Here is a 21618-nt window from a genome sequence, read left to right as displayed (position 1 = left end):
AATTATATTTTTGATTTGTGTGTGTGTTTAAGAGAGAGAGAGAATTTGAAAACCAGTCGAGAGCTTTGTGCATGCTCCAGTGTACATAAGAAGCTCTTGCACAAGAGGCATCTTTCATAACAGCAGTGGACAGGATAGTTTGGCACATTTATCCCTTTGTGCACACAGAGCTGTCTCCTGCATTGAAATAAATGCCATTATAATTTAGTATAAGTGTTGTAAGTACAGAGAATGAAGGCTAAGAGATATCTCATGCTTTGATCTTTTTCTTTTTTAATCAAAGGCCGGAATTTTAAGGTCAAAGATTCACCATACCAGCAGATCACACACAGAGATGTAGGGAATGTGCTATTTTTGACAAGCACACAGAGCATAGCAAAGAGAAGCTGAAGTGGGAGCTTTGGTTAGGAGACAATGGAAGTTAGTTTAGCAGCTGAGCCAGTGTGACTAGGCAATGCTCAGAGGCAGACACAGGGCTCAATTCACAAAGAAAGTGGGCTGAATATAGTCAAAGGACAGGCTTTTCCCAGCATCTGGATCAGGCAAAATCTTCCACCCACATGTATTTTACACAACCATGATTTTCCATTGCACTGCCGCTTCATATTAGCTGAAGCGTACTTTCCTGTACTCTCCCAGTGCCTACAGAGGATGAATCTCCTCTGTGTCCCACTCAGGTTTGTCTATTTTAAGTCAGTTGGTCAGGGATTATACTCTTTTCCAGGTCCTGTAGCACCTAGCACAACATTGGTATCAATGATTAAAAGTGGCAGCAATAATTTTAAAAATAGTAAAAATATTATTCCCCTGTTTAATTCATACCTTTATTGTTCTCCCCTTCCTCTGAGCACTCTTGGATGAGACTGATTTTCTAGATCCACAAATAGTGGGGCTCAGGCCTGAGCATGGAAATGAGACTCCCTTGGTTGATCTGAATTTTGTTGAGTGTGATTCTATTGGTTTTCATTGTCATCTCAGTGTCTTTCAACTCCATTGACCATTATCTCTGTCTGGTCTGATGGGGAAGAAAGGAAGTGCCAACTGAGCTGAAGTAGATTTAGACACAAAGGCAGTGCTTGGAAAATCCTATGTCAGCTTATTAAGCCAAGACATGGACAAATCTTTTGACCACACATGTGGTCCTTGGCTGCCTCTTTCAACGTGATTCTCAATTAAGCCATGGTTGGAAGTGAATTAGCAAATTCTGGTTTGTGGCATCCAATGGTTTGGGTGAGAACCATTGGCAAACCATGGTTATTTCAGTTTCTCTTCCTGACGACAGCAGTAGACCTGTAAATCACATTGCTGAACAAACCAGAAATGAAAGTAGACAAGGAGTTCTAAGCCGTGATCGTCTTATTCATTTGGAACAGTGTTAGAAACTGATATATGAAAGTTAGGAGCTAAATTACACCTTAAACCTAGGTTATGGGCTCAACAACAAAATGTCTAGGCATGATTTTCTGATAACAAGAATACAAAGCTGAAAATATTATGTTCATTTTATACATGGTCTGGTCCTTCCCCTGCTCATCCCCCTAGTATTCTTAAGAGGGTCTCTTCTCCAGTCTTCAGAGAGCAGCTGGAAGTGGTGAGGTAGAAAAAGGTCCCCCTTTCCTTCCACTCTGCAGTTTTAATCTGAAATCTTAGGTGCAGTACTGCGCCCAGAGCTCAGAAACTGCTCGCGCTAATGAAATTCCCAGTCGCAAAATGTGACTAGAATAATGGGAGTTTGGAACACTGGTTTGGAAGCTCAAACTATGGTTGGGGTTTTAAACTACAGCTAGCACAAACTGTTGTGATTGACTTAAGCAAGAGTTTAATGCACACAAAACTCAGGAGATACTTTTGAAATATCATGCAATCTTTATAAGCAATCTACTGGGAACTGTAGCTTCTCTCTCTATATTTTTAAGTCAGCTGCATTTATTCAACATACTGGGTGAATGGCAGTTGTATTGGCTAGTCATGACAGGGCAAGTGTTTTGAGAAGAATTTTTCATTTAAAAAGAATGCAGAATACCAAGGGTGACAAAGGAGTCATCAAAGGAAGTCTGTGCTCCAGCTCTCTCACAAGGCCTAGTCTCCGCTCCTGCTAGAAAACAGAGGATTCTTTCAAGTCAAATAAGAATTCTGTGTTTTCTCTGGCACCAAAATTATTTGAAACTCAAACTTTGATTCTGCAACATAAACAGAACTTGAGAAGGTACTCCAATGTGCCTCTGCGGAAAACCCCCTCCTTTCTCCCTTGACCAACAGGTCTTACTTAAGCTTAGTAACACTCTTTGAATCGAAACCAGTCAAATGGGTTATATAGAACTCATGAGCAGAGGGAACAAAGCCCCACAGAAGAGCTGGAAATGGATGAGTTTTGTTGAAAAGGAAATGTTTTCCAGCTAAGCAAGCTGTCATTTGGGACTTAATAGCATGTGCTGCTGTAAAGCACAGCTGCATGGATGCCCTCAATGCCCATGGTGTGAAAACACATGGTGTGATCAGCAAATAATCTACCACCACCACGGAACTGCTCTGGCACTGTGCTTCAGCTGTTTCTAAAACTCTTGAGTTGTTAAAGGTAAATCCTGTGTCCCTACTTCAACCTCTTTCTCCCCCCCCCCCCCACTTTCCAATGTTCTTAGTTAAAAACAACAGAGGCAAAATGGTAGGTATTGTCTCTTTAAAACCTGAGACGTGTTGCCATAATGAAGATTTTGTGTAAAGGGAAAGCTGTCACAGTGGTGCTCATAACAGAATAGCACCATGTTCAACATCTTGAAGCTCTGAAATTGGTGGGAAACACCAGGGGCTGGGGTACGGGCCAAGCGCAGTTCTCCATAGGTCTCTCTGTATGTTACTCAGGGCTCTCCTTGGTCCATGTCCCTCCCCATACCACATCCACTTTTTCCAGGCCACACCCTCACAGTCCCTGTCCCATACCATCAAGTGCTTCTCGCTTGTCCCTGAACTGTGGTAGTGGTTCTTTCATGCCCAGGTAGAGGATGGAGAGGGGAGATTGTCTAGAACTCTCTCACATTTGGGTAGTTGAAATTCAGCTTACTGGACAAAGGTCACAACTGTTGTTCTGCCCACCTTTTCCTCTGATCCTGCCCAGCTCTGGAATATGGGCCCTGGAAAGTTGTACACAAGGGAATGCTTCCCTCAGACTGAAAAATGTTCCCCACCCATTCTCTAAAATAACTGCGCTAAAATTATTTCAGTCGGTGGTCTTTATCCACATTGTTGCAGTGACTAGCATAGGAAATTAGCAATATAAAACCCCCAAAGACTTTTCCTCATAGGAGGCTCTGGCAAATGATCTGGATCTTCTCAAGACCAGTTTTCCTAATTAAACTGTAACAGTGCACCTGTTCCAGCAAATGATGTTAAGAAACCTGGTTCTTTTAGAGAGCATTGCAACTAAGTTCACAAAGCTTACTAGCGCATTGAGAAAAAATGGCCAGACTACCTGTCCACATATAGTCACATCGTTGACCCGAAAGAAATGGAGAACAAGTTATTGTGATGTGGGTTTTCTTTATGGGCTTCTGATATATAAGGACCTTAAATTGTGTACAGTGAAAGTACACACTAAAGCAAGAGACACTTCTGTCAGGTATTCACTAGTGTCTCTTTTCAGTCTTTTAATGAGCAGCTTGAGGCTACAGAGAGGGGGGAAAGAAAGGGGTAGTCCCATTATTGGCCATTCCCCAGACAACTTGTTGATTATTTCTGGCTATGGATACTTACAGGTCAAGCCTCTCTCTCTCTCTCTCTCTCTCTCTCTCTCTCTCGGCTGCAGTCAGATCTGGTCTTGCCAGCTGGCCAGGCAGTGTCCTTATCCACCTGTTTACAGCTTCCCAACCTGCTTGTTCCAGCCTCCTTTGATCAGATTCCTCATCTTAACCCCTGCCTGCAACCAGTTCTTCCTTTCTATTGACCTTCTGTATTGTTTCTCTGCTGACCTGCCTCCTAACCCCTGCCTGAGGTGCTCTGGTGCAGTGCCTCATCCTGCTCCTGCTTCCAATCCCGCCAGGACATGTACCTTCTACTCTCCACATACATGGCTGCCCGTGGCCCAGCGCTGACTAGTCTGCATGTAAGAAGTCTCTGATCTCTCTTCAGGAAACTCATTATATTCAGTGAACCTGAGACATCCTGGATAGATTTTGTTCTCCTTATGCTGCCTATTAGCAAAGGGAAGAGGCGATAATAGTTCGTTCATGAAGACTTGTGAAAAAGTCACATGGCTTTCCTGTGCATTCCTGTTGAGGACTCATTATGCGAAAAAGGAGTGTGTATTCCTTCAGCCAGGTGAGGTTGCCTATATTGGCGTGATGCAAGGCAACAGACACCTTCATCTGCCCCAGCTGCAACAAAACATTTCTCTCCTGTGTTGGTCTCTACAGCCGCAGCAGGTGCTGTAACTCTCCAATGGTTTGACTCCACCCCTGAAGTTGTGCTCTTCCATTGTATCCCGAGACAGAGGGATGCCAATCTATATAACTTGCAATGTTTTCCAACGGAAAGGCTTACTTTTGACATAATTCCCATATATGTGCATGGAAATATATGTGCATGGATGGTAGAATAAGCCATCCAGGAAGCATTCTTGGAGAACGCTTATACACTAATTGGATCAATCCAGGAATCTAGCCTCAGCTCAAAAGCCAGTGCATGAGCAGGCTCTGAGGACATTCTGAGAAGAAGAAATCATGAGTTGTACATTTAGCAGAGCCATTCAAAATGCAGAATATTAGCCTCAGGGATATGGTTTGCTGTCCTGCAGCCTTGCAGCCTTTCTGTTGCCCCTGATTCTGTTCACTGAAATAATTCGGTGTGGTCCCCCCGCCCCGCTCAGTTCTGTGGTACTGTTGCCGTTAACAGGTGAACCTCACCAAGAATGTATCACTCAGTCTGTTTGCTTTAAAAAGGCTTTGTAGAGACTGCTGGTGAAAAAAGGTCATTTATGAAAGTATTAGCAAGAGTTGCATATCTGATTCCCCATGTCTGAATTTGGCCCCCAGCACTGATAGAAGCAGAGGCATGTCATTTTTCTTACCGAGCTGTTCTATCCGATGGGAATTAATGTTCCTTTTGATATCGGGGATCATTTTGTTTAGCACTGGAGGGGAGGGGGGAACCCCTTGCAGTGGATTTACCAGATGAGAGATTTTCTGCTGCACAGCAATAAGGCAGAAATAATTTTAGCCTAGAAAATTGCCTCTTTCCAATTATTCTTCCCACCCCTCCCTCCCAAGACAACAAAACAATAATGTAAGTGTTGTGCAGGCAATAGTCTAAAAATATCTCTGCTCTCCAAAAATGTGAGCCTGGTGGGAGGAGATCCTTCTCAATGTGTTGTACTGTGTGAGGCGGGAGAAGAAAAGTAATCTTGCGAACACTGAAAAGAAATGGATGTTGATCGTGCTGGAAACAAAGATTGTGTGTTCCAGCCAAGCGACATCAGTAATATAAAAAGTAGAACTGATACACGCTTTTGCAGAAAATAGAAGATGAGCTCTGCCAATAGTAACTGCAAGTGAAAGCCAGCTTTTGCTAGTTTCCAGCAGCATCAGCCATAGTGTGGTTGGTTTTCACCAGTGCTTGTGCAGTTCAGCTTCGGCACACTGACCCTAAATGTGGCTTAGAAGTAGCATGCTGAAAGTCACACATATTGGAGAATTCTTAGGACTGCCTTGCCACAGGCTGATAACTGAACATTGGCACGGGCTAGTTTTTGACAGGTTGAAATGGTTAGGGAAGCAGGCCTCTGGGTTTGCAATGAATGGGAGTGGTTTGGATGCATCCAGGTTGTAGATTAATCTGTTGCTTTTTCACTGCTGTAATGCATTTAGGAGGCTGCAGGCAGGATACCATTTTTTAAAGCCCCAGAACACCCCCGTACTCAAAGCTGGAAGTCAGCCATGCGCTGCGCTGCCCATTCTAACCTTGCAAAAGTTTGAGCCAACCAAATGTACTGACGGGGACAGAACAGGGGGAAACACCTTTCAGAGGCATGTTAGTCTGTTGCAGGGAAACCATGAAAGAGTCTTCCATCTACACGATGCACTAATAATGCATCAGACCCACTAAAATGATAGCTATGTGTACATTTATGTAGCTCTGCACATGGGAAGAATGAAACCACCCATTGCCTAAGCTGCTCCAGCACAACATGCAAAAGTTGAAGCTTCAACACGTTCCCAGTACTAAACCAGATCTGATCCACTTGTCTCTAAAAATAAGCTATAACCACTTAGTGAGGCTGTTCTCTGGCTGCTCCAAAGGTGCAGATTATTCACCTTCTATCCAAAGCTGACACAGCAGCACTGATGGTCCCTAGCTTAAGGGTAGGATTGCTTCCTGGTACGGAGCTAGGATGGATCCGTCCTCAGATTCTTGGAGCCAAATGCCAGATCTTCACCGCTGCCAGATTGGTGTTTCTTTTGTACAATAGTGTTTGTTAAAGAGGGAAAGCAATATAGAAATTGTGGTTTGCTTGTTTTTAAAAACTAAACAGCTGCACGTAGACTAAGGCTTTTTAAAGCTCTCTCTTCTGCTCAGTGTTAAAAGATGTTTCCCAGACTGATGTTGCATGTGTCCTTGTGTATGTGCTTGCTTGAGGTGCTTCCTGTGCTCTGCAAGAACAATGTTGACTTTGCATGTCCAAAAGGATGTGAGCCCTTGAATTTCCAGATGTTGAAGAGGTGCCCCGCCCTTGGGATTTCCTTCTTCTTGGGTACAATGGTTGAATTAGCTGTGTTGCTTGTTCCTTGAATAATTAAATGCCATGTATTTTGTTAAATCCGGTGTTTCATGTACAAGCTCAACTCCCTTCCTAAAAACCCGTTCTTGATTTACGTGCTTTTATTCTGTGGGGAATTCTTCTGACATGGTCTAAAATAATGTGTACAGAACTGATCCAGCTGAAACCAGTGGCTAAGTTACCATACATCCTCCCCTTCCCATGAACTTCAGCTACCCCAAGCTCTTCCTGCACCTACCACCAATGTGTATGTGTTCCATATAGTTCATTGTCATTATAACTCCAAGGAAGCTGCTTTCTTGTTTATCCAGACTTCTCAATATCCAAATATTTTGCATGGCTCCCAGGCCATCCAGGAAAGAGAGGTCATGCTGCACATATTCATTTTCCCTCTTTATTTAAACTTGAAGTAAACATCTGTACAAACAGAGGACAGACGGGAATGGGAAAGCTTGTTTGCTGGGTAGAAGACTAAACTAAAATGGCCCTTTCCCCATCTCTGGTCTAGCCACTTCTTTTGCTGAACCCTGGCTTTCTCTGGCTTGGCAAAATATTTGTTTACCTTTCAGAGATTTCAGATGACCTGAAAATCACAATTAGCCACTATTATTTCCCATGAGGAAGTAATGGTGAAATACACTCTTCAATTATCTTGATTTAAAAAATAAATAAAGGCTCTCTTGGAAACCAAAGGCAAATAATATGCTCCCTGGTTATGTAGCTTGGATATTCATTTAAAGGATCCATAACCTAATAGGAGCATGAGAAGAAACCTGTCTGATGGGAGCAAAATCTTTGTTCCTAACAGTGGCCAGCTAGATGCTTTTAGAAAGCCTACAGGCCACAAGCAGGGCACGAAGCCAAAAACAACAGCAACAATAACCCTTCCCCATTGTATGCCTTCGGCACCTGCAAGTTGGAATGTTGGAGAATTCTGATGAAAGTGGATACAAGAATGTAAATTGCAGGTATTCACCTCTTTGTTCAGAATGAAATAAATCCAGTGAATACAAATAGTATTGCTTTCAGTTAGCAAGCAGTTACATTTCATTACGTTTCCTTTGCATTGAAATGAGGTGCATCGTAATGACAATGTGATTGTCATAATTTATGTAATTAGTTACGTAAGTTACATAATTTTGCCATAGCGGACTGCAAGATGAATAAGGTCCTTTTGGGCGAAAGATGAACTGCAGCGGAATGGAAACATTGCTGCTTGCTACAGGGAGGAATGGAAAATGCTGCCTTCTTGCATCCCTATATTGAAGTCATTCACATATTGCCCCTGAACATGAAGATTCCCTTTAGGCACCACAGAATTCTGTCCTCCAGGAATTTCTCAATTCCCCTTGCACCAGCTCTTGCACGCCACAATCCCTCGCCCTAGGCCACTTTGGTCACCAACCGTGCTTTGCACCCTCCTTAAGTGCTTTGGCCTGGGTGGAATGTGTCACTGAATTGTGATAATGTCTTGATTTCTAGGATGGAGGGGTGTGTGTGTGTGTGTGTGGAAACCTCTTACTTTTGTGTGGCTGGAATGTAGCCTGCTGTCCAAAGGTAAGAATCACAGCTGTAGCTCCACCCTCATTTTGCCTCTGGCCCCACCCACAACATGGCAGTTGCCTCCACCCCAGAAGGTTGCTGATGGGGGAATGCAGTCCTTGGGTTGACAAAGGTTCCCCACCCCTGGTTTATTAGAATATCAACAGTAAGGTAAAAAAATGTAAAGGTAAAGGACTCTTGAATGGTTAAGTCCAGTCAAAGGTGACTATGGGGTGCAGCGCTCATCTCGCTTTTCAGGCTGAGGGAACCGGAGTATGTCCACAATAACAACAGTAGCAATCTGCGCAACTGGAGAAGTGTAAACACTAGAGAGCGGGGAGAGGACTGCTTACTTTAAAAGGAATTAGGAGAGATGAGGCTGAGGCTTCTGAATCCAGTAGGCAATGGAATAATCTGTCAAGTGGTGCAGTAGAAGGATCATCATCTGGTGTATGTAATTAAACTAAGGGAGAGAAGAAACAATGCTAGCAATTATCTCTCTTCTCAAAAAGAATCTCAGAGGAAACAGGAGAGTTGAGTTACGTGTCCAAGTAATCCTAGGAAACTGGATGAAAGTCCACAGCCTCTGCATACCAAGATACTGGAGTGTTATTGTAGCGGCTCCCTCTGAACTTGAAAGATGCTGGAATTAGATTGAATTCACTACTTACAAAGCAGTCAAGGAGGCCTGCTGTGAAGTGTGTCAGAATAAAGAACTGCATATGGCAGCTTCATCTTTCTGAGGGATGGTTCAGGTGTTAAATTTTGCTCTCCCTAGCCTTTTTGTTGTTCTTACTACTACTGTGGTCAGACCACGATCCCACCACAGACCACAGCACTATGTTTAATGGAAGCCTTCAGAAAATGGTCTCAGTTACCTAAAAAATGTTTTTAAAATCCTGAATGCTCACAGATTCTTGGGATGACAGACTTTGAGACTCAAATGGCATGTTCTGGAGCTCCAGTGATGGTGGAAGTTGCTGCAGGTGAGCTCCTCCTGACCTGTTCAATCAAGGCTGCTCAGTTAGGTTAAGAAAGCAGCCCAAAGTGACAGGCAAACTGACCTTTGTTTATTACAGGGTTCTGGAGGTGAAGGAGGGCAATGAGTAAACGAGACTAGATCTTTTTCCTTTTCAGCTACAATCCATTTGGGTACAAGGGGCTAGTATGTTTTGTAAAACTGTTTGCAAGGCTACCTCATTCATGTGTAGAAGACGTGTGGTTGTTGGTTTCCAGCCAAACCAAGGGCAGATCCATGTAAAAAATATGTTTGCTTGCATGCTTGCTTCTCCACTCAGCTATGACCCAGAATCCACATGGCACAGCTGCCAACCTTCTGCATTTCTGTGATTTCCACCTCTATTCTGATCCTAAGTAAACAAAATAAGATACCAAGCTGTGTGTTAATTGGCCCACGAGACTTAGAGTCAAGCAAAGTGCCCAGTACATTATCTGTTTTGAGGAGTTGGAATGGTACATTGCAGAACTTCGATTTTTAAACGTATTAAAAATTCACCTGCTTCCCTTCCCTCAGCCAATGCTCTTGCTTCCTACAAATCTGTTGATAATGTAAAGCTGTCTAATGAGCCTGAATTAGTGTTTTAATAGAAAGGCCTTTGTTGTGTCTGTTTTCGAATTCATTTTAAGAGTGAGATCTCACTAGATGGAGGTGTCAGAACTGAAGAAGCACTTGCAGAATTTGTATGAGCAGGTCTAGATAAAAACCTGCGGTGCAACAAGAGAAACACTTTATACCAAATGTTCCTCTGATGAGTGACAGAAGTCTCTCAATGATCTGAATTCTTCCTCCTCTCCCAGCTTGGCTATTCAGCATTTTCCCCTTTGGGAATTAGAGCTACAATGAAGGAGCTGTAATTTTGGCTCAGTGACATGGCACCAGCCCACCTATTCAGATCAGTTTATCATCAGTGCTTATTGCTGCTCTGGTTCTGTTCCTCAAGGGATAATTACGGATTTCAATAGTCCAGTGCCGCAAACAATCCTTATCTGGCAAGAGATGGATACTGGGGGAGGCTAATAATTATTTTTCTATTTTTAAGAGCAATGGGCCATATTTCTACAATTTGCAATCAGTTCTCATTCAGGCTGTGAGCAGCATAAGACCCCTGCTGTAGCAAATCAGATACCTCTGAGATAGTCCAGAAAAGGGGTCAAAAAGCCTTCTGCCACTGTTTCGTCCCAGCAGTGGAGGTGCTTTCAGCTGTTATGGCTAATAGCTGTTGATATACACATCTTCCATTAATCTGTCTAATCTCCTCTAAAAGCAACCATAGATCAGTGTTTCCCAACCTTTTTTGGGCAAAGGCACACTTGTTTGATGAAAAAAATCTCGAGGCACACCACCATTACAGCCCCGTGACGTCAGCGCGCAGCGTCACGCCGGGAGGGACGCACGAAAGTGTAAGTTTCAATTTTTTTCCCTCCCCCTTGCCGGGGAACCTCCAAGCTTTGGGGGTGGGGGGGGGAGGAGGCAACAAAGCGAGGCAGGAAGGAGAGCGCGGCTTGGCTGGGTGAGCTTTGGCAGCGGCAGGGAATGAGAGCCGCGAGGCGGGCGCTGCGGACAGAGGCGCTGCCCGCCGAGCTCGCAGGCAGCCAGGCAGGCAGACGGCGAGAGCCCCGCGCTGGGCGGCCTCTTCTCGCCGCCGCCGCCCCGCCTCTCGCCGCCTGACTCGCCCGCCTCCCTCCAGGCAACATCTCGCAGCACACCAGGCAACATCTCGCGGCACACTAATAATAATAATAATAATAAATTTTTATTTATACCCCGCCCTCCCCAGCCAAGGCCGGGCTCAGAGCGGCTTACTAGTGTGCCGCGGAACAGTGGTTGGGAAACACTGCCATAGATCGTAGCCAGCCCTGCATCTTGCTGCAAATAATTCTGTGATTCAGTTTCACATTCACATGTCATACTAAAACCAGGGATGGAAAATGTTTTTGAGCCCAAGGGCCACATTCCCTCCTAGGCAACCTTCCAGGGGTCACATGCCAGCAGTGGGTGGAGCCATAGGCAAAAGTGGGTGGAGCAACAGATGATAAATTTGCCTTTGTGCAGGAAGGCTAGTTTCTACAAAGCCCCTTCTGCTGTTCTTTTTACCAAGCAAGAAGCACTGTTTCCCGTCCCTCTCTTAATGATCTGTAGTATGAAATCTGAATTTTTCACTGCTGCCACATACACAGTTTCCTCCAAGATTACCTAAGAGCATAAGAAAGCAAAGACTTTTCTGGACTTGGCAGCCTCTTCTCACAGATGCCTATGGGAAGCCCACAGCCAGGACCTGAGCACAACCCACTTGTGATTCCAAGCAACTGGCATTCAGATGCATGCTGCCTCCAATAGCGAAAGTAGGACATAGCCATCATGGCTCATAGCCACTGATAGCCTCCCTGAATTTGCCCAGACCCCTTTTAAAGGCATCCACATCCAGACCCCTTCAGTGCATATGTGAAATTAGAGTTTTTTGCCCCACCATTCACCTCTGTACAGTTACTCATACTGATGTTTCTGAATAGTTATCAGGAGATTTGTAATTTTTAATTTATCTGTTATCTTTTAGGGAGCTATTGAGTTTTTATAGAATTGGGTAGGGGAGGAATGGGTTCAAGAATTAAAGTACATGGGCTGCCTGTGGATCAAAATAGATGCTACTTTAACTGTAATGACCAGTGTAGAGGGGGTAATTTTCATTGGGACCAAAGCATGTCGAGAGTGGAGATTTCATCCTTCCCTCCCAGTCCTGATCCCAATAAAAATCACCCCGTGCCACAATTAGCGTGAGAGAAAAAGCTGCCTCCCATTCGTGCCAATGGGAAATGTTCTTCCTAATACTAATTGTAGTGTAGGGGGTGATTTTCATTTGGACTGAAAATGAGAAGGAAGAGTTAAAATGCCTCACCCCACATGCTGTGGTCCTGATGAAAGTTGACTTAGCCTCGCCCTCACTGTGCCAGATACTGCATTTAAAACAACAAAACAAAACAGATGTGACCATTAGCCATGTAGTTAAATTAATGTCTGTTTTTGGCTCTGAGATTCCCCCAAGATGATTTCTGAATGTCTGGTGAGGGCATAAAATTTCCTTGCTGAAAAGTAATAGACAAAATTCGGAAATGTCATTTTTTCCCCTCTTTCCTCTGCATCTCATATGATGTTTAACATCTGCATTTCCCAACCCCCCTAAAGTTAGATTCAAACCTGAAATTTACAGTAAGAGCTGATGTGTCTCCTTCCCAGCTTCTGTTGCTCATGCATTTCCTCTTTCTCTGCGTTGTGGATGCCACCCTTTTCATCATTTCCTTAACTGTCAGCCATTTCCTTCACTCACTCCAGTATCCAGGTTTGGATCAAGACATCTGCTGCCTTTGAATCAGAAATGCCTTTTTAGCTGTTCCCAGCACAATCAACATCTCTTTTCAAGCTGAATGCTTTAGACACTGGCAGCACATAGTTGGGTGCCAATAATCTTTGTGTAATTCCTGGAAATTTTCTTTCTGCGTGCGTTCATATGCAAGGTATTTGTGTAGTCGTGATAACTGACAGACATTCTGGCAGGCTGCCAGTCAATGAGTCCCTCACTCTGTGCATCTGTGGGCAGATGCATCCCCCAAGCTAACAAGGGAGAGCCACTCACAGAAGCACATTCCAGAGGGCAGCTGAATCCAGGTCCCCAACACTGAGAGCAAACAGAGCTAGCTATCCAGGCAAGAGTGTGGGGGCAGATCTGTTTGCATGCTGCAGCATTATTTGGGTCCAGGCCACAGTGGTTTAGCCTTATGTTTACATCTTCATATGATTACAGCTAACCAGAAAGATGTTTTTGCCATTGGTCATCCCTGACAATGCACAAGAGCTCTTTGCACATCTCTAGCGCCCCCCTTCTCCATTGAATTTCAGATACGATGCTGCCTCGAGCATCTTTACATTAAAGGTGTTGAATATTTTTGATGTAGCAGGTCACTTTTCCTTTCCCCTCCACAGTTGGCCATGGGCAGAGTGAAGGAGACCGTATGGTTGTGTCAGACTTCCATGTGTTTGTCAGAGACAGCTTGCAGCACATTGACCTCATGAAGAAAGACCACCCAGGCCTCCCTGTGTTCCTTCTAGGGCACTCCATGGTAAGCAGTCCTGCTCTATCCCTCCTTAATGGACTCTTGGCATCCTACCCAGGAGCAGAGGACACTTTCCCCCACTCTGGTCTTTTCTGTTTCCCTACCCCTTTTTCTTCATTTTATGTTCATTTTACATGGATAATTGCTAAAAGCAGTAATTGCACCCATAGAGTTACTTGCAAACAGGCATAACCATGAGGGATGGGGGTCACACTCACACACACGGCACTCCCAACTCTTATTTATCTTTGGGCTCCAAAGAGCAAACAGATCTTCCAGAAATGTAAGACAGTTGTAAGGCCCCCCAGTCTTTCCCCAACATTACCAAGCCAAGAACTAACTAACTCTCTCTCTCTCTCTCTCTCTCTCTCTCTCTCTCTCTCTCACACACACACACACACACACACACACAAACACACACACCACTTTGCAAGTTGAGTTAAGCTGTTTCCCCTCTTACTGTTTTTGGCCAATACATTTCTCTACAACTCAAGGACCGTAGTCAGTGTAACAATGGAGCACCAGGGTAGTGACTAAACAAGCCACTTTGGTGAGCTTTTTTGGTGAGAAGCTGTGAGAGGCAAGAGAAAGAGAACCCACATGACTGGCCACAATATGGCCAAGGTTTGAGAGACTAATCAAGCTCAAGGCTGAGGTAGTAAGTAGGGAAGACACAGCTTTTCCAGAGCTAGGTATGTTTTATTTCTTGTTACTCCATTAATTACTATTAATGGTTAAAGGATGAGGAACTGAAGTAAGCCCATTGCCTTCTGGGATGTCCCACTCTATGCAGAGTTGTGGCTTTCCCATTCAATTTCTTCTCAGGCACTCTGAAATGTTGGGTAGGCACATGGCTTTAACTGTAAATCAGATGGCAGTTAAAGAAGCAGAAACTACCCAGTAGAAGTCTGTTGGTTCCTAGCAGAGCTAGCCTACACTAGGGAAAAGCTATGGTCAGAGAGATTCAGCACCAGGAGAAGGCAAGTGGAAAAAGCATGTGACTGTTAATGTGGCACTTTGAGCCAGAGTTATGTGTTGTCTTTGTTCACAAACCATGCAAGCATGGAAGTTCATAGTAGACGCGTAATAATGACCTGGGCATCTCAGTGTTCTTTTCCAAAACAAAGCTAACTCCCCCAGGGGCTTAGTCCCTGTGATTGTGGAGATAAGCTAGAGATAACCTAAAAATGGATAATGCCTCAAGAAAACTTCAGAAACCAAAGTAAATGCTGAGCAGGACTACTTGTGATCTCGGAATGGGAGCTTCAGCACAGCTCCCTCTGCCATTTAACAAAAGAAGCATGAATCATGCAAAATAAGCGAATATATACAAATATGCACAATTTACTCATAACTCCGAATTCTGCTTTCCTTGATGAAGACTTTTTGTTTCTTTATTGCATGAATGGGAATACTGAGTTTTAAAACACAGAATATGCACAACCCTCATAGGAGCTTAGTTCAGTTATTATTATTGTGTATATAAGCAAAACATAAAAAGGATCAGGAATGCAAATACAAAAGGTAGTCTGTTTGAGCCACTTGCCAGACAGTTTAGAGGAATGGTATGCCAGTATAGGGCTCTAGAACATGCAGTGCAACAGCTTTTATTATGGGGATACATGCCCTGTTAATCTGCATCTCCAGTCATTAAGGGTTGGTTTATTTACCTGCAGTGTTGCATTTACTTGCAAAGCAAACCCAGACTTCTGACCTCTGAGCCAGATCCCATGGCATATAACTGGCCCTGGCTCTTTCCTTGCTATGTAATTGCCTTTGCTTGGCACAGCTAAGCAAGGGCTGGAGGCAGCTATCAGCGCTGCAGGAGTGCCAGTGTCCACTCCTGCATCAATAGTAGGAACAGGATAGTTATTCAGTGTGTTGTTCCTTTCTATAGAGTGGCAACCAGTAGGATCAGCTCATTAGTTAAGGCCCCTGGAAGATCTTCTAAGCCAATATGATGCCCCCTCCTTTTATCTAGCATTACTACCATGCTGTTAGCCATCCCCATATCCCACGGCATTATGCTTCAAAGATTTGCCACATGAAAAGTGCATTACCTATTGTTAAGTTTAAAAAGAAAATACTGAGTCAGGATTAGTGGGTGCAGTTTTGCAACCGGGGAAATCTGAAACATGAACTCCCCTAGTTCTAAAAGCCTCACTCCCCTTTGAACAGGACCCCTATTAATTAATTCAGTTGAATTTCCTTAGGAAACAGAGACGACTACAAATCCCATGCTCCCTGGCAGGAAAATGAAAACTTTGAACATGCTCAGGACCATCATTTTTGGTTCAGTAGGCAGCCTTCTCCTGTTTCTAGAAAGACTTTTCTTTGTTTGGAATGGGTAGTAGCAGAATTCAGCACACAAAAAATAATTAATTTTAAGTTTCTGAGTGTTCCCAAGGAAAGTTCAAAGCAAAACAAAAGTAATTTTTGAGACAAGCCGATTGAGTTCACCCGTCACTAGTCCGAATGCGACCTACTTGAATGAAGATGTTTGCTTTGAAGCTCATAGCATACCTTTAAAGGCAAATTGACTATAGCAATAGTCTGATTCCTAAATCCTCATCAAAATGAAGTCTTACATAGTCTTCTTGTCGTTTCTACATGTAAACAGGATTATGACTCTCCAGCTCCATAGAATTTCACCAAGGCAATTAATGATTTGTAATTCCTACTTATTGTAACTCCCTGCTTATTGGTGCCTCTGTCCTGGTTGTACTGATTTGTGATCCAAGATAGCCTTGCCATTTGATTAGTTGAAACAATGTTAAAAGACTGGTCAGATATTAGCCAACAATACTCAAGTATTTAAAGCCTTAGTTTAGTCTCTAATTGCAAAAGCCCCTGTCTCCAAGAGGATTCCAGAGTCCAGTCCTTCACAGGATTTTTAAAGACCACCACACTAGGCCTTCCTCCCCAAAGCAAATGTAAAGGACTCTCTTTCTCTGTTGAGCCCAGCTCCTACCTAGGTGTTTGTGACCTCTGCCGCTGTGGTGAAAACTCGCATGTGTGTGCTTCATGCTTCTTCCTAAACTTCGTGTTTCAGTTCAGACATGCTTTTATTATTTGTACCCCGCCCACCTGAGTGAGTTGCCCAAGCCACTCTGGCCAGCTAGGATAACTGGGCGGTAAGAATAACCAGGCCCAAATGATTCAGCCTTCGTTTTCATAGACACCTCATAAGCATAAGGGAAAGGTAGGGGTTGTGCCTGAGAGCTGTGCTCTGAATCCCAAGGTACCTGCAGGCCATTCACACATGAATTTGGCTGCTCTATGTGAGGCAGCCAGTTAGAGCCCCCACTCAAGCAAAGGAGTCCTACACACACACACACACACAAGAATTTAAGAAGTGCCATGCTGGATTAAACCAAGGACTCACCTAGTCCAGCATCCTGTTCTCGCAGTGACCAACCAGATGCCTGAGGGAAGCTCACAAGCAGGACATGAGTGCAGCACCGCTCCCCCCATTTGAGCTCTCAAGCAACTAGCATTCAAAGGCATACTGCTTCTGATACTGATACCAGAGGTTGTGTACAGCCATCGTGACCTTGAGCTGCAGCTTCTGGAGGAGGAAAAACCCCCAGAAAGTTTTAAGAAATGTCTGAATGTCAGAAAACAGTTAGCTTTGCCTGGGTGGGTGTGTTTAATAGTTGAGGTTTTACTCAGTGTCTAGCTGCACAACTCTCTTACTCATTCAGTTTTCTCTTTGTCTTTTGTTGGTATCCTGGATTTTTTTTGGCCAGCCTGTTTTTTCTGCCATCTCCCCTTTTCCAGTTGCATGGCTCCTTAACTCACCTTGTCTTTCTCAATAACATACAACCATCTCGTGCCCCTTTGATTGTGTCAGTTCTTCCTCCATATTCTTTACCTTTATATGCACATCAGAGGCATCCTTCCTTTCCACACCACCGGGACAACCATACCCTTATTTTGCCCCTAGTTGCCCCACCCCAATTACTGTTTAAAATTTCATAGGTGGGAGGGGAGTAAATAAAGTAGTTTACTGTTCTCATTTCTCTCTGCTAAACTATGCATAACTTAAGATTTGTTGGATGAGCTTGAGCTTGCTGTAACCATCACAGAGTAGCTCCGTGCAGATTGACAGGATGCCTTCTTTCATATAATTGTGCCTCTGAGTGTTGCAGTGGCTGCAGCAGCACTGGAACCCCCTTTGAAGCACAAAAATTGCTCTGCTGGGATTGGCAGGTGAATCACATCTGTGATACACCCTTGTATCCATGTTAAAAAAATTGAGATTGCCAGCTTCACAGGCATTGTGATCCCATGTTGGCACTTCAGAAAAAAATAGTTGTCACTTGAACTCAGTGGCATGTGAGGATGAAACTCTTATCTAAAATTGTTTTTTGTTGTGTGTGTGTAGAAGGAAATTCAAGTTAACTACCTTGGCTCAATTGTAGCGCATCACTAGAGCAAATCGACAAGATACCTGGGTACAGTAACAGACCTGGTTACTGTACTTGCCTATAAAATACTTAGAATCCCTCTTTGCTCTATTGGGATTAATATTCCTGCATTGTGGGGGGTTGGACTAGATGACCCTTGGTGTCCCTTTCAGGTCTACAGTCCTATGACTCTATAATACTCATTGTAATTGCCAGTGTTTTCACTCAAAATATTGCTTGCTTTTTCATTTCAGGGAGGAGCCATCTCCATCCTCACTGCGTGCGAAAGACCAAATGACTTTTCAGGCATGGTATTAATTTCTCCTCTAGTAGTTGCAAGCCCAGATGTAGCAACACCGATCAAGGTAAAAATACAGGCATAAATTAATTTCCAACACACTAGCTAAATGTCAGCTGAGCTTCACACTGGCTCCAGCCAGTAGCTCTTTTTTTCCCACCAGTCCTTCCTCTCTGTACATGTCAATTTGCACTAAAAAGAAAAGAAAAGAAAAGGGAGAAAGGATTGATTTAAGGTCCTTACTAATTTTAAATGAATTTCAGAGGAAAATTCATGGTCACTACGAAGATTATGGGGCTAAATATGTGTTGGAAACATGTGAATAGCAAAATCCCAGTGGCTGCCTTTTAGGAAAGCACATGAGGCAGCATTGAGAGAGAGAGATATGGAGCAGAGAAACCTGCAAAGACCTAACAATTGGCTTTTGCTGTCACTTTACCTTTACAGTTCCCCTCTCCCCAGATTTTTCCATATTCCAGGTTCATGTTTACCTTTGTAAAGTCACTATGAGTGGAAGGACACTTGACAGTTATAATTCTGCCTAATGACATATATTTATGTGATTATTGGGCTTGGGAGGCGAGGTTCAACCTGGTTTGCTTTAGCTTCATAGGTTTAGTCTCAGTATTACACAACAAGCAATTTTGAATTTGCTTGCATTTAAGTGGATGTTTTGGGGGGGATACCCTGAGATTGGAAAAGTAGCCTCCATCCCTATAGCCAGTCCTGTCATCTGTTAATGGTAAGCATGGGAGCATGCATACAGTTGATGCTCTACTCAGACTTTATAATGGTAAAATTTAGATTTTTAGAATGGGGACATATCTTAATCTTCATTATTTATATCAGTGGAATTCAGCTAAGTTTTACTCAGAGAAGATCTATTGAAATGGATGCCCCTAACTTGGACATATTCATTAGTCTACTCTGAATAAAACATAGTTGAATCCCACCTTATTTGTCTTGTTAAGAGTGCATGCAATGCATTTATATGTACCATCATCTAGATCAGGGTTTCCCAAACTTTGGGTCTCCAGCTGTTTTGGGACCACAACTCCCATCATCCTTAGTTAGCAGGACCAGTGCTTGGGGATGATGGGAATTGTAGTCCAAAAACAGCTGAAGACTCAAGTTTGGAAAACCCTGATGTAGATGGATATGCACATAATGAGTTAAATCTACCAACCACAACTCCTGGCAGAAGACACTGTGCAAGAACCTGCTCAGATGAGTTCATTAGCTTTTCCTCAGGTATTTTATCTATCAAGGTACTTGTTACACAAAGCTGTTTAATTAAAAGCCTGTTGTTTTACTTAGCATCATCCCCCAGGAAGCCAGGACAACTCATCTTCTCAGGCCAGTGCTAGGAACTAAGCCTAGACAAAACACACTAGGCAGAGTATAAGTAGTAGTGCACAAACAAAGCGCAGGGTCACATTCATGTCATATATTTAAAGCACTCTTATATGTCTTTAATAGTCATGGCGGCACCCCCCCCCCAAAAAAAAAAGAATACTGGGAACTGTAGTTCATTAAGGGTGATAGGAAATATAGCTCTGTGAGGGGGTCTCCTAACGTGTAGAAATATGTGCATTAGTGCCAGTGGAAAGGTGAACTTTTCCAAGTGACTTGAAGTTCCAGGACCACATTTGCATTTCTGGAGAATACATTTATGTCCTAACATCTCTCTCTTGGCCCATGTGCTAAATGGAGCTCATGAAGCTTTGGTACAAAAGGAGTGTTCCATGGCAATGGCATTTGCAATGCCTGTAAATGCCTCTGAAATCTGTGACTGCTTTGATATTTGGTACCTTGGAGAAACTCTTCATTTCATCCTTTTTATCTTTGCTCTAATACAGTATAATTTCCCAGTCCATAGCAACTTTGATGAAGGAGGATGAGAGAATGTTATGTGACTGGGTGTACTTAATGGATTTGTACTCTAGCAAGGTCACACTTTATACTTTGCAGGAAGTATCTCTGGATACAGTATTTGACATTCAAAGAGACTATAAAACAAAGGCCCAGCTATTTGTTTTCTTGGTTGTCAACATTTCCAAGCAATCACCACTTAATTAGAAGGTAATTTTCAAAAGATCAGAGGAGAATTTTAAATATTGGGCTTGATTGCAAAATGCTTTTAGTGGGAGAAAGAAATACATTTTCCTTCTCTTCTGTGGGCATTTGTATGCTCCGGAAGTTCAGACCTTTTGCATTTAACTCCCAGAGGGCAGGTATGCAATAGATTTCCTTAGTCAATGCCTGCACATTTGTTCTTGTTTATTTGTGTCCCCCTAGAGAATGTGCTTCGCAGAAAGAGTTGCAGCCTAGGCAAATACTGGGTGGATTGCACAGGCGACAATTTGCATTGTAACAGACTGAAATTAGAAGTAAATGGTGATGAGACAAAATTGGACTGCATTGAAAAGTGAAACGCTGCCTCAGTATTAGCTTCTTCAGCAAGGACACTCTCCCTGCTTATTTTGGTGCCAGGAGGAAATGCAGGAGTCCTGAAGCTGGACAAAGATGTGTTGAGGAACACTGCCTGTTGCATCATGCTTGTCCTTGTAAATGGCCGTGGGAACTTTTCCTGCCTTTTCAGTGTATTTGTACTAGAGCTGTTAGTTGGCACTTAAGACCGAATCCTCAGCTGGAATATAACATTGATGTGGTGGTACAGCAACAGAGAACCTCAAACCATTTCTGCCACCTGCTGATCTGGCTCCTGCAATTCTCTTCTTTGCTGTCCAAGTTACTAACTACATTCATCTCCCTCAGGTTTTTGCAGCTAAAATACTTAACTTAGTTCTGCCAAACTTGTCCCTGGGATCTATCGACCCAAACGTCATTTCCCGGAATAAGAAAGAGGTGAGAATTTTATTGCTCTTGCAAATCACTGCGGTGTCTGTTCTTGTTTCCCAGTCTTGTCCATTTGTTCTTGCCTCAGCAGTTTGACTGAACTACAAGTGCCAAGTTGCATCTTGGTGCAAACTGATGAAATGCCCTTGGAAAAGGGATGGGACCTTTTCTGTATAGACAATGAGAGAATTTCATACGGCATTTAGGAGGAGAAAATTTAATCCAGCCTGAAATGACTTAATCCTCATATGTTTTGCATCAGTATTGTGAAGCAGGGAAAATTCATTCTGTCATTCTGTGTCCCTGTTCTTCATCTTAGTATGGAAGCAAATGGGTTGACTTCATAGTTGCCATGATGCACCAGTGGTGGAGGCTGCCCAATAGTAGACCTTGCATTTTGCAGTAGCTCTGTAGCCAAGCACCTCTGTGCTGCTTGCAGACATTTCCTGAAGCGCAAGGATGCAAACCTGCATCTGCAGTCGCTAGTAAAAGCAGAGATGTCCACAGCAGCTTTAGCATCAAAACAGTAACAAATAAAAATGTACTTGTTCTTTAAAGGAGAACACAATCGTGGGCATACAGGGAGGGGGAATGAATGTAAGCAGAGCCTGACAAAG

The 21618-nt window shown here is 43.4% G+C and overlaps 1 protein-coding gene across 9 annotated transcripts in view; it reads left to right on the top strand.

Annotated features, from left to right (window-relative positions):
• The window catches only part of MGLL (monoglyceride lipase), an 84703-nt gene that overhangs the window by 49896 nt on the left and 13189 nt on the right, over positions 1-21618 (top strand). For all 9 annotated transcript variants that reach the window (XM_081184334.1, XM_081184337.1, XM_081184332.1 and 6 more), the window contains 3 exons: positions 13305-13441; positions 18099-18209; positions 20921-21010. In XM_081184334.1, the coding sequence (XP_081040460.1) occupies positions 13305-13441; positions 18099-18209; positions 20921-21010 (338 nt within the window). The remainder of the gene's footprint in view (positions 1-13304; positions 13442-18098; positions 18210-20920; positions 21011-21618) is intronic.

This window comes from Podarcis bocagei (assembly GCF_964188305.1).
Source record: "Podarcis bocagei genome assembly, chromosome: 2".
Lineage (NCBI taxonomy): Eukaryota > Metazoa > Chordata > Lepidosauria > Squamata > Lacertidae > Podarcis > Podarcis bocagei.
This window is presented reverse-complemented; position numbering and strand designations above follow the sequence as displayed.